Raw genomic sequence first — 13,390 nt, 5'->3', positions numbered from 1 at the left:
CACATCTGCTCCTGCAACGCCCTCTACTGCTCATCCTGTGTCTCCTTGACCTGCTGCCACTCCCCCAGTACGCTCTCCCCCTCCCTCTCTCTCTCTGTGTGTGTGTGATTGTGTGGGCAGAGACAGGTGTGCTGGAGTTAGAGCAGATCCCCCCACCAGCTGCAACCTGTTCCATAATCAAGACCTCTACAAATACTCAGCCCTGCCACTTCCACGCTGCCAGATTGTAATCGCTGCTCAGTCAGTCTACGCTTCTAGCCATTTGTTACTATTCTGATCCTGTTGTGCCCGTTTTCCTTGCCTGACGCTATTTTCCTCTCCGCTACAGTTCTCCACTCTGACTCTGGTCCCTGTCTCCAGTCCCATGTCTCATCATCCTACTACTCTGTCCTGGATTCCCCACTCTACTACTCCCTTGGATTCCCCTCCGGACCTGCTTACCCTGTTTCAACCCCTCTCGCTTCAGCCTCCGCACCTGGTTTCCAGCAACCCGCCCGAGCTTCCCCTGACCTGTACTCCATCTCCCCCGTGTTTCAATTAATACCTTGGTTACTTCCTCCCAGTCTCCTCATCTGAGTCTGCTCTTGGGTTCCACTCTGCGTAACATCCATCATGTATAGATATTTTAGACAGAGTCAGAATACATGAATACAAAGACTAAACAATTTCACAGAATATTTGCAATGACTGTTCATATGATACCTAATTCAATTTTCTTTCTAAAGTACCAGAGTTTGAACACAGAGGACAGGCCTATACACTTGGTAAAATGTATATTCTGTCAAGGCCTGATTTCTTAATGATTGCATCACAATGATCCATGTCATTCATAGATATAGAAAGACAATCTGTTTCGAGGAGTGGGCCTTCTGAGCCTGTCCGGTGTCTACCATCAATCACAAAATGAGCCAGCATGGAGTTGGGGAACCCAAAAACCACCTGGCTTAAGCAACTGGTGAGGACAAGTTATTTGAACAAATGTATGATCATTAATGTTGAAACACATTAAATAATCTTCCCTATGGTTCTGTCTAAGTATTTTGTTTTTTTAATGTAGGGCCTGCAGAAATAGTTTTAGAGCCACTCATCCTCGGTCAAGGTGGGAAAGGAAGGTGAAGGAGAGGTGATTGAGAAGTGGGAGTGAGGCTTAGGCTACATCGAAACAAGAAATGATATGATGCCTACTGTTTTACCTCAACAACTTGGCCTACAGCTGCTGCCCATGGGTGGTGCATTCACTTAATGAAAATCATAATTGGGTTTCATACTAGATTTCTACTTGTTAAACATCAGAGCCTATTGATGCATCACTATTGTCATTAGTGATAGTAGGCTTAAGCTGCAATAGGCTGATATTATTACAGGTTTTTTCAATCATTTCCCACTGGGCACCCACTAGTTGAATCAATTTCTTTCCATATAATTTCAATAAATTTACGTTGAAACAACGTGGAGTAGATGTTGAAATGACGTCTGTGCCCAGTGGGTTTGGTGCAATTTTCACAAGTATGTGGTACATTTCACAACTCTAAGCACAAAAATCTAAACAGATCATCAAAATGGCTCGTTTCAAAACTCTAAGTACAATTTCAATTGACTGAGTACAACAAACAAATTCACTAAGTCATTTGTTCACTTGTCCACTGCACCAAATCACTACCAATATTCACTTTACGTTTGATATGATTTTCTTGTCATTTGTTAACAAAATGAACTATAATTTAATCAAATTGCTCAAAACTGATAACTACTGAACCAAAATTATGTAGTGCCGAGTTAACATATAGTTTGATAACTGCTGAACACTACATTTCTATATTTTTACCTCATAAATGTATCAATTTGACATCAATTTATGTTGGAAGGTAAACCAAACTTGGATGTAAATAATACATAATCTCTCTCCATCAGCCAGTGCTATTCAAGAGTCACTAAGGCTGTGTTTACACAGGCAGCCAAATTCAGATTTTTTTTACTAATTGGTCATTTGACCAATCAGCTCTATTCACATAAGATTTTTTTCAGCGCTGATCTGTTTGGTCAAAAGACAAAATAGTGAAATAAAGGTCAGAAATGTGCAATAATTGTGTAATTGTAGTGTACAATGCACTGCTGAAATACCTATCCCACTTACCTGAATTTCATTGATACACTGTAAGCAGAGAGACGATACAGTATCAGTTGACAAGTCACGTAAAATAAAAAGGTGATCTTGTACAATGTTGCATGGGGCTGAAATGGCATTCAACCAGGGGCGGAAATCCCGGGGGGGACACGACCCCCCCATCCTGGGAAAAATATGATTTGTCCCCCCCAATATATCACTGAAACATAACTATGCGTATTATTAATATTATTTAAATTACAATGAAAGCAATTGTGCTGATTATAGACACTTAATAGCGCGTTTTTAAGTTTCAAAAGATTGCGACCCCCCCACCCTTTGCCTCACAATGGTTTGATCCACTGCCAGTTCCTTAGTTGGCAAGGTAACAGAGGGGTAGTGTCTACTGTCTGAAAGGCACTCAATGAACGTAACTGACGTGAGGTTCATCCAGTCAATCGCGCACACACACTAGCTGAATATGCAGAGCTAGCGAGCAAATATTAACTATTAAGCTAGCTAGTACCTATTCCATTTATGTGGCGTTGTCAAAGATGGAATCTTTGCTATCGTCAATTTATTCCAAGATCAGCACGCAGATGATGTAAGTTAGTGCTTCAAAGTCCCTGTGATAAGGTTAGCGATAAACTGAAGTCCAAACTGAACAGAACTACACTCTCTTCTACCATTGTCTTAAATATATTTAATGGTCTCGTTGCAAAAGCTAAATTGTCGCAAGGGAACTTTTATTTCTTTATTTTATTTCACTTTTATTTAACCTGGGTAGCAAAGATTATAGCAAACACCACTGGAACTGAATTGGTGCTCGCTAGCTTTGCAAATTCAGCTTATTGTTGGAAGCCAGCCAATATGAAACAAACTATTAAAATGACAAAAGGTTGCAGCATATGTTGTGTAAATGGTGAACTCATAGAGTTGTCAACTCTTGTCATTTTAATCCGTTTCACATTTGCTAGCTACCTTTTAGATCGAAGCCCAAATAAAATGATTGAAGATGATAGAAGCCCATCTCCTACTGTAAATAACCTACACACTGTGTGTGTGTGTGTGTGTGTGTGTAGCCAGCCAGCCAGCCAGGTAGAAAAATGGCAGAAAAATAAAAGACGAACATCAGAGTATTTTTCAATACACCAAAACGCATAGTAAGAACCCTAGTAGCCTAATATCTCAAAGACTAGTTGATAAAATGTTCATAAGAAAGAAATGAAATTCTAATGGAAATGTTTCACAATGATGTCATTAGGCAGAGCAGGCAACAGATGGCACACAGACAGCAGAGTTGGGGACAGATATGCAGGGACAGACTGGCAGAGACAGGGAGTCTCAGGTAAGTTTGTTGAGTCTTTGTTTGGCAACATTATGAAAGGTTCTCCATTTTTTTTACTTGTAAAATAGGAACATAATTGGAAAATGCCATGGATACCCCCACTCTCAACTTAAACTGGTGACTGAACTAAGATTTGTTAAAGGCAATGGTATTGCTGTTGTGATTAGTTGTGTAGTTTTGGGTACCGGTAGTTAGGAGTACAGCAAACACCTTATTTCTTTGGTTCCTCAATATACATTTACCATATTACAATGTAGGCTATGTGTTACAGCACTACTTTTGGTGTCCCCCTCAGGAATTGCTCTTGAGAAAATTTCATGTAATTGTCCCCTCCAAAGTTGATATCAGATTTTCGCCCCAGCATTCAACACATGCTACGTTTTTACAGTTGCCAACTGCTTTACAATACTCCAATGTCTGATGATTTGTCCTACATATGTACTGTTTATTAAGGATAATTAAACTGAGACTGACATTTTTCTCAACATTCTCACAACCTGCCATCGGATACAAATTATACAACATTGTGCATGTCAAGTTATAGTCAAAAACTGTATGGAAAAATATATTTACTATCTACTATTTATTTTATTCAGCACTACAAAAACAAGTTTTGAAATGTGTATCTTGTATTTTTTTTTATATTGGATTAAATGGTAGTTAAAATGACTAAATTGTGAGTATCATTATCTGATGTATTGGTGACAAAAAATATGTCATGGTATTTCACAGAAAACTGATTTTGCATGATTGACTCAGCGGTGAAAAATGTGTGAGACCTCAATGAATGCACAATCAAAGGTTCTGAACATAATATAGTGGATATTACAAGTGTTATCAGTTTAGGGTTTTGTACTTAGAGTTTACAAAATACACCACTTATGTGAAAAATGGCCCAAAGTGATTGAAAAGAACGGTATTGTAATCTTAGCGCATCCTAGCGGTGTACAGCAGCAGCGCATGGGCTCAGCACACACCCGACAAACTGAAGTCCAACACAGCGCACGACAGGACATTTCCATCTGGTGCAGAGGTCAACAGCTTTCAGCACGGGGGAAAGCACCATATGTTGTTCAATAGTTAGTTATCGATAAGGTTGATGCATTTATTTTGTCATGAACGGGGCAGTAATGCCTTTGACCCGTTGCTACATTTACGAATAATTCTCTTTGCATACAGCACGGTGCTAGAAGATGGCGGAGTCGGATGGTGGGGATTTCGCCTCGAATCGTCCACAGAACAGGTGAGGATGACGATGTAGTGGGGAAATCAATTTGGGAAAACTGTATTTAGACCAAAGGGCAGCTAGGGATACGGAATGAATGAGATAAATATGAAACACTGAGTGGGAGGACATTCGGTTGGATCATCAGGACATTCTGAGGACACTGGTCATTTTTTTGCATTAATTTTCATATCGTTGCAGATTGATTAAATTCACTGTACCCATTGTATTCTACAATTGAAGGCTGTAAATGTTGCCAATGACAAGGTATCGAGTAAGAAGGAATGTTAGGAATATGTTTGGCATTCTGTCTTAACATTTACATTCATATTAAAGTTTCTTCTAGCAGGTGCAACGGCGCAACATGTTGCATAGTCCCTTACTTTCGAGAACCAAGACATTAACTGTCTCAAGGGTTCTCAGCACCATTTAACGTTACCAGTGGGACCATGTGAACTACAATCCCGACGCTTTGTTATAACGTTTAGAAACGTCAAGAATCATCGCTTGCGAGACGGTTTTCGAAACATATTGAATATACTCTTATGAAAAAAGATTGCTGTCTGAGTACAGTGTAACACCAGTATTCTGCAAATACTTAATTCCAAAATAACACCTTTTTTTGGAAGCAGTAATTTTGCAGTGTAACCACAGTCGAATGCAGTTATTGCACTTCTACTGCAGTTTCAAAACGGCAATCTTTTTTTGTAAAGGTATCTTTCATATCAGCGAGAAAAAAAATAAAAAATACACACTTACTGTAGCAGGTCAGATCCATAATGCTGTGTGCCTCCAGCTGACGAACTACAATTCTGCTACACTTCCTCCCTAGTTACGCTCACATGCTGACTAGACCGTCATCACGCGCATGTTGATTTTGTCCACACACAATCAGGACAGCAGGTTGAAATGTCAAAACAAACTCTGAACCAACTATATTAATTTGGGGACAGGTCGAAAAGCATTAAACATTTATGGCAATTTAGCTAGCTAGTTTGCTGTTGCTAACTAATTTGTCCTGGGATATAAACATTGGGTTGTTATTTTACCTGAAATGCACAAGGTCCTCTACTCTGACAATTAATCCATAGATAAAAGGGTAAACCGAGTTTGTTTCTAGTAATCTCTCCTCCTTCAGGTTTCTTCTTTAGACTTTAAATGGTGGTTTGCAACCAACTTTAAGGTGCATTACCACAACCGACTGGAGTGTGGACTTCAGTTCATCTTTCAATCACCCACGAGGGTATGTGCTCCTAAAAACAATGAGGCGGGACTTGCAGCGAGTTCTATTTTAGCGCCTGGCTACGCAGATGCTTGCGATCAGTGTGGGTGCAATGATTGAATAACATGTATGTGTACATTTATTTTGCAACGCTCGCGCCGTGAGCGGTGTTTTCAGCATGTTACACACAGGTGTTCCAGCACTCTAGATAGCTAATTAGCACAGGCAGTCGCCTCTGTCTTCCGTAAAGCAAGCGTTGTAACATGGAGATAGGGCCGTGTGGGAACACTAACCCTATAAAGGTGTGTAGAAATGTAACCTTTTGTTTTTGAAAATTAATTCTCACTGATATGAAAGACTACTTATGTTTCCAAAACCGTAGCGCAAGCGATGCATGTTAACGTTCAGAACGAGTATCGGGGCTCTTAAAACTCCCCCGGCCAAAAGAGACCTTCATGAATAGACGCTAAAGGTAGCTAGCATCTTGTCAGCATCAAATAAGCATTTTTTTTTCCCCCCCATGTAGCAGCTGAATAATTCAAGAGAAAAGAGTTGGGAGGAGGGTAATGATGCAGCTGCTGGGAAAAACGGATGGACAAAGTGCAGGAGAGCAAGAGCTCAGCACTGTCACTGATGCTACAACAACATCAGTAAACTCTGACAAGCATCCTAGAAGCTTAAAGGTAGACTTAGCGATATGGCGTAGATGCAAAAAGTAAACAGCATAGTGGATCAATTTCTGCAACAAATAAGAGCGTTGAAGCGCGTGGCTCAACTTCTCCACTGTTTTGGTGCCCTGGCTACCATGCTGTGAACAGCGTGAAGCGAACCGGTGCACATATGCAGATGCTTTGTGTGACTGTGTGAGAGCAAAGTCTTGCATCTTGCTTATCTCAATATCGGCGGTGCTGCTCGTGGCAATGTAATTTCGCTGAGTCTAACTTACATTTTTTCTAAAATACCCTATTCTGATACAGTGATGGGCCTTTTCTCTTGCAGTATGGCTAACCAGAATAGCACCCTGCCTTGCACGTTCTCAGCCCCAAGCCATAGCGCCACTCTCCTACAGGGCTTGTCGGTCCTACGAGCCCAGGGGCAGCTCCTGGATGTGGTGCTGGCCATCAATGAGGAGCGCTTCCAGGTTCACAAGGCAGTGCTGGCCTCCTGCAGTGACTACTTCAGGTGAGACTGACGCTGTCTCTCCGACATGGCTTCTGCTCTTAATCTCCTTCCTCTGCACTGTTTTGAGACAACTGGATGTATTTTTTGACTATAGAGATACACTGGCCTGGAAAGAGAGACCCAGGTAAAGACAGATATACAAATCAAATCATCATACAGATGTAGAGGTGAAGGGAAGAGTGTTGAGAGACTGTTGGTAAATTTGTCTTTGGTGTGAAATAATTGATACATCAAAAGCTTAGTCAGATGAGGTATGGTAGAGAGAAAACAGAGTAATTGTTAAAGTATGTGGAACTGATAGGTAGGGATATAATAACATTACAGGTGTATAATGTGATTATGTAACTTGTTTCAGGAAACTAGGTGTATGTCGCGTGTCACTACTTCACAGGAGCACCATTTGAACGTAAACCTCATTTTTTTAAATCAAATTGTGTTTTTTGGCAGAAATGCCTTCTTGAACATGTGAACTTTCATGTGCCTTAATAACAAACTTGTATGCCATCTGTAAATATGAATACAATTGTTAAGTTAGGAGCCCAGTTGGTTTAGCCACGGAAAAAGTGAGCAACCTAATCACTAGCCATGATTGACTGGAGATAATGAGTGGGCTGGACATGCCGAGAGAAGAGTTCTGATTGGTCTGCCATGTAGCGGGCTTCTGTCTATAACATGAACTGGTCAGTATGTGTAGGTAATCCATTCTAGCACAGCTTTTTTATTTTAAAGATATCACATAGTAGAGCAGCATAAGTGTTGCTCTCCACTTTCTGGAGGACCAAGTTTTGAAATCAGTGGAATTAAGAGTATAATAGCTAAGGAGATGGAAAAAATTCTGGCATTTGATTGCAAATATGCAGACGGAGTTGAAAAGAGAACACACAGAAGGCTGTCTCCGGATTACATCTTCAAACTAAGGGCAACTATGGCATCTGTGACAGAGAGGGAGAAGCGTCCATCCATGTATACGGACGGGTAAGATAGTCTAGCTAGCTACATTTTCAGATATTACATGTTTCTAATTTTGTCAAAGTTGTTTTCATTTCAAGTTAAAGTGTATTGTTAGTGTATTGTTTGTAAACAAGCGTAATTAAATTGTTGCCAGCAGCATAGTTGCAGTCAACAACGCTCTGGATAACATAAAAACAGCCAAACCAGCTCTGCTAGGGCGAGTAAAATGGTCAGTGAGCTGTTCTCTCATTTGTGTCTGGAAGTAGCTAGCCAACGTCAGCCAGTTAGCTTGGGGGCTTGACTGATGTTGTTAGGTCAGAATGCTCGGATCAACCCTACTCCTTGGCCAGAGCGTCCAGTGTGCACTCTGAACGCTCCGAGAGCGAAACGCTCTGAATTTACGAACGGACAATCTGACAATACTCTGATTTTACGAACGCCCAGAGCACACTCTGGCGCTCCAGATAATATTTACGAACCCACTCGTAGTATATACCAGCCTATAGTCTTGAAATCTTTGGTTGTTTAGTACATAACTTCAGATGTGAATCCTTAAAGAGATGGGTGGATAGTGTGTGAACGACGCTGAATGGGTGTAGACAAAGAAGACCTCTCCAGTAGGTACCAAAACATTTTCTCAAAAGTGAGGTTACAAGTTTATCAACTTCCAAAGCAGAATTACTTTCCCATTGTTCATCAACTATAGTGTATGATGTACCGTTTTCTAACGGTGAGTCTCTACTTTTATCCAATGTAAAAAAAAACACAATTCAAAATGTTGCTACGTAAGATCGAATCGGGCCGGTCGGTCACATGTGTTTAAATTTATAATCTGATGTTCTCATCCTGATGTTGCATGGCCAAGTAGAGAGGAGTTGTTGTTCATTGTCTAATTTACCTAGGATGAATATGTTGTTCAGAATGGGAGGAAATCAATAAAACAAGTTTAACATAATGGCAGTTATTTAAATGACTTTCTCACTTGCCTTGCAGAGCCATGTTCACTGGAGGCATGAGGGAGTCAAACCAGGACACCATTGAGCTGAAGGACTTGTCCGCCCGCGGCCTGAAACACATAATTGACTTTGCCTACAGTGCAGAAGTCACGCTTGACCTGGACTGCATTCAAGACGTACTGGGAGCAGCAGTCTTTCTACAGATGGTCCCAGTCGTTGACCTCTGCGAAGAATTCCTCAAGTCAGCTATGAGCGTAGAGACCTGCCTGAACATCGGCCAGATGGCCACCACCTTCAACCTGACCTCCCTCAAGGAGTCTGTGGACACCTTCACCTTCCGCCACTTCCTGCAGATTGCCGAGGAGGAAGACTTCCTGCACATCCCCATGGAGCGCCTGGTCTTCTTCCTGCAGAGCAACAAGCTGAAGAACTGCAGCGAGATTGACCTGTTCCACGCTGCCATCCGCTGGCTGCAGCACGACGAGGCCCGCCGAGCCGGTGTAAACGAGGTCCTCTGCCACGTGCGATTCCCCCTCATGCCGTCCTCGGAGCTGGTGGACAGCGTGCAGACGGTGGACATCATGGTGGAGGACGTGCTGTGCAGGAAGTACCTCCTGGAGGCCTTCAACTACCAGATCCTCCCGTTCCGTCAGCACAAGATGCAGTCCCCGCGGACCGTGATCCGCTCCGACGTGGTTTCGCTCATTACCTTTGGCGGGACACCCTACACTGACAACGATCGCACTGTGAGCAGTAAGGTGTTCTATCTCCCAGACATTGCAGCGCGTCAGTTCAAGGAACTAACGGAGATGGAGACAGGATCCAGCCACGCCTGTGTATCAGTGCTGGACAACTTTGTGTACGTAGTTGGCGGGCAGCACCTGCAATACCGCAGCGGTGAAGGGGCAGTGGACATCTGCTTCCGGTACGACCCACACCTGAGCAAATGGCTGCGTATCCAGCCAATGCAGGAGGGGCGTATTCAGTTCCACCTCAACGCTCTTCAAGGACAACTCTACGCCACTGGGGGGCGCAACCGATCTGGAAGTCTGTCGTCCGTAGAGTGCTACTGTCCTAAGAAAAACGAGTGGACCTACGTGGAACCACTGAAACGCAGAATCTGGGGCCATGCAGGAACTCCCTGTGGCAACAAGCTCTACATCTCAGGGGGTTACGGTGTCTCAGTGGATGATAAGAAAACCCTGCACTGTTACGACCCCACGTCTGACCAATGGGATTTCAAATCGCCCATGAACGAGCCCAGAGTGCTTCATGCTATGATCAGTGCCAAAGACCGTGTTTACTGCCTGGGCGGTCGCATGGACCACGTGGATCGCTGCTTTGACGTTCTGGCAGTTGAATATTATATTCCAGAGAATGACCAGTGGACCACTGTTAGCCCCATGCGAACAGGGCAATCTGAGGCAGGCTGCTGCTTGTTGGATAAAAAGATCTATATTGTTGGAGGGTACAATTGGCATCTAAATAATGTCACAAGCATTGTGCAAGTGTACAACACAGAGACTGATGAGTGGGAGAGGGATTTGCACTTTCCTGAGTCTTTTGCAGGAATTGCGTGTACGCCGATCATACTTCCACAAACCACCACGCAACGGTAATCCTTCAGCCCAAAGTGACTGACAATTTGATTCCATGCATTCTTACTGTTGCGCTGTCAAATGAATACAAACATGGCACATTACATAAACTATTGTAATATCAGCGGTAATCTTGATGTAATGTGGGTGGGTGTGTGCGTTTGAGGGAATAAGTGGAAATAGGAATACGGTTTTGCTATAATATACAGTGTATTACCTCATTTTCCATCCTATAGTTGAGGTCCATGTGCTGCATCGTAATGAGCAGTTTTAATGGAAAATAAGTGTTAGCTTTCCGGGACAAACTCGCTTTTAGGGTATTTTAAACAACACTTAAAGCACTAACCACAGTCAAAAACCTATTAAATGATTTGCAGGATACAGTTTTTTAATTTGTGCCATGCATCAAGGAAGCATGTTTTGATTATTTAATTGAGTATATTCATTCAAATAATATATTTAAAAAAAAAATATATATATATATATATATATATATATATATATATATAGTTGTTTTTTACAACATATTGGATGACACATTTGACTGCTTAGGACCATTTGAGAACTAGTGATTGACTGAAGAAGACCTTTCAGTAGCTCTTCTAATGTTTTATGTTTATTTCAGAACATCTGTTTTTGCTGTGTAAGGTGATGTGCTCATTAGGCTGTTCAATTGACTGGTGATGTTTACACACCATCATCATAATGAAATGTGTATTCCAAACTGACAAGCTAAAATGTCTCTTATGGTACAGTAATAATTTTTTGTGTGAGAACATCTGTGGTTAGTGCTCCTTTGGTAGGTATTAGGTAGGCTTCCTGAATATTCTGAAGTCTCTTATGTTTAATCAATATACTGTAGATCAGAATGAAGTGCTTTTGTCTTGTCCATCTCTTGCAGTGTTTAGTTGTGGGGGAAACTGGTCAAGTGGTCAGATACATTTTGGTGCCACATTCTTTCTCCAAGCTCCTACATAAAAGGACAGCATTGTTGTGAGCACTATGTTAATGGGTTTACCTAGACAAGCGTACTGCTTTCACTTATCCGGTCCTGCCAGAACTGTGAATCTCAAAGAGCTGGGCACAAGGGGCTGAAATTCACGTAAGGATCAAAGTAAAGGCATAGATGGAAAGAACAGCACAGCGCACAAGCAGTGATATGTGATTATTTTCCCTAGTGTATTTCTTACCTTAGTACAGTGCAGACGGTAGCATTTTTGTTTATGAGGAGTAGCCTATTTCTGAGGCTTTCAGTATTGTATGCAAAACTGATATGGCTTTTACTGATTTTAGACTTTTGGCAATGCTGAGACAAGCGGAATTTTATTTGGAAGCACAACATGGCCCTTGTTGAAAAATGTTTGGTTCTGAAAAATGTCACCTGTTTGCCTTAGTAACAGGGTTTTTGATGTTTTGTCTGTCCAACTCAGAAGCACATAGTTATCTTTTAAGTGCATTATAAGTGGAATTCACTGTAATCCAATGAGAATGTAGACTTTTCTGTATCCAAATGTATAACTTTAATTAAAGGTGTTACGTGAACTGAAAAAGGTATTCAAGTGTTGTAGTCTCAATGGTGGAATGCATCATTTTACAAAGACCTACAAAATGTTAATGATTTGACATATTAATGTAAATTGAAGACCAGTTAATCCTTATTCCCAGTTGTAGAAAATAAAACCTGACCTGTCAGTGAAACTGAAATACAAGGCCACACAATGAGTTTTTATACAGTACTGTAATACAGATGTGAAATGAAGATTGTGCACATTCTTTGATCGGTAATCGGTATAATTATCCTTTTGTCATTTCTGTAAATGATTTTTACAGAACATTCATTTGAATAAGGTATAGAGAGAACCCCTTGCTCCAGAGCTTCATGTTTTAAAAGTATGTCAGACGATCTACAGGAGACGACGATTCCTAATTAATGTATGGATTATATGAGGTGCTACTTGACCATACACTGCATTTAGTGAAATACTGTGCAACTCCATCATTGTTAAATGTCACAAAGGTCATGACAGAAAGACATGAATCCCAATATTGACTTTCCTGGCAGTCAATTATAGGCGTACTGTATCTGGGTAACTGATACATTTGGTATATTTCAGTTCAGCTCTGAACATCATGACCTTGATACAATTCCAACGATGTGATCTATCAACTACAGGTATTTAAACTTTGGTAGAGCAATATCTTGCTTTTTACAACAAAAAATATACAGTACCAGTCAAAGTTTTGGACACATCTACACATTCCAGGGTTTTTATTTTTACTATTTTCTACATTGTAGAATAATAGTGAAAACATCAACTATGAAATAACACATGTAATCATGTAACCAAAAAAGTGTTGAACAAATCAAAATATATTTTCTATTTGAGATTCTTCAAAGTAGCCACCCTTTGCCTTGACAGCTTTGCACATTCTTGGCATTCTCTCAACCAGCTTCATGAGGTAGTCACCTGGAATGCATTTCAATTAACAGGTGTGCCTTGTTAAATGTTAATTTGTGGAATTTCTTTCTTCATGCGTTTGTGACAATGTAGGGGTGGTCTACAGAATATAGCCCTATTTGATAAAATAACTTAACTTCAAGAAATAGATTGTTTTACTTTTATCAACCTAACCTTTCCTATGAAAAATAGGATATCACCGTTTTTGCTCGGTACTGAAGTGCTCTTAAACTTGACTGATGTGCTAACATGCACATCGTTTTTGAGTGAACTATCCCTTTAAACAATGTCCTTGACATTTTAGAGCACGTAATACAAATCAAATAGGCCTACACAAGGTAATTC

General features: G+C 41.0%; 1 protein-coding gene across 6 annotated transcripts; it reads left to right on the top strand.

Moving 5' to 3' along the window:
• Window positions 1-4,382: 4,382 nt before the first annotated feature.
• LOC106573902 (kelch-like protein 26) lies at window positions 4,383-12,140 on the top strand. 6 transcript variants are annotated; one of them, XM_014149349.2, is made up of 4 exons: window positions 4,384-4,531; window positions 4,632-4,695; window positions 6,899-7,081; window positions 9,026-12,140. In XM_014149349.2, the coding sequence occupies exons 2-4, from the start codon at window positions 4,646-4,648 to the stop codon at window positions 10,605-10,607; spliced, it is 1,815 nt and encodes a 604-aa protein (XP_014004824.1). In that variant the 5' UTR covers window positions 4,384-4,531; window positions 4,632-4,645; the 3' UTR covers window positions 10,608-12,140. The 6 variants fall into 6 exon arrangements, with proteins under 6 accessions (XP_014004828.1, XP_014004824.1, XP_045553247.1 ...); XM_045697291.1 differs by having other exon boundaries at window positions 4,385-4,695; XM_014149350.2 differs by lacking the exons at window positions 4,384-4,531; window positions 4,632-4,695 and adding an exon at window positions 5,986-6,201.
• The last annotated feature ends 1,250 nt before the right edge of the window (window positions 12,141-13,390 follow it).

Source organism: Salmo salar, chromosome ssa16, assembly GCF_905237065.1.
Source record: "Salmo salar chromosome ssa16, Ssal_v3.1, whole genome shotgun sequence".
NCBI lineage: Eukaryota > Metazoa > Chordata > Actinopteri > Salmoniformes > Salmonidae > Salmo > Salmo salar.
The sequence above is the reverse complement of the archived record's forward strand: the minus strand, read 5'-3'. Positions and strand labels throughout refer to the sequence as shown.

Coding starts and splice junctions, on each gene's coding strand:
- LOC106573902 (XM_014149349.2), top strand. CDS start 4,646: ATGGCGGAGTCGGATGGTGGGGATTTCGCCTCGAATCGTCCACAGAAC. Junction 4,696..6,898: donor TCGAATCGTCCACAGAACAG/GTGAGGATGACG, acceptor TTTCTCTTGCAG/TATGGCTAACCAGAATAGCA. Junction 7,082..9,025: donor TCCTGCAGTGACTACTTCAG/GTGAGACTGACG, acceptor CTTGCCTTGCAG/AGCCATGTTCACTGGAGGCA.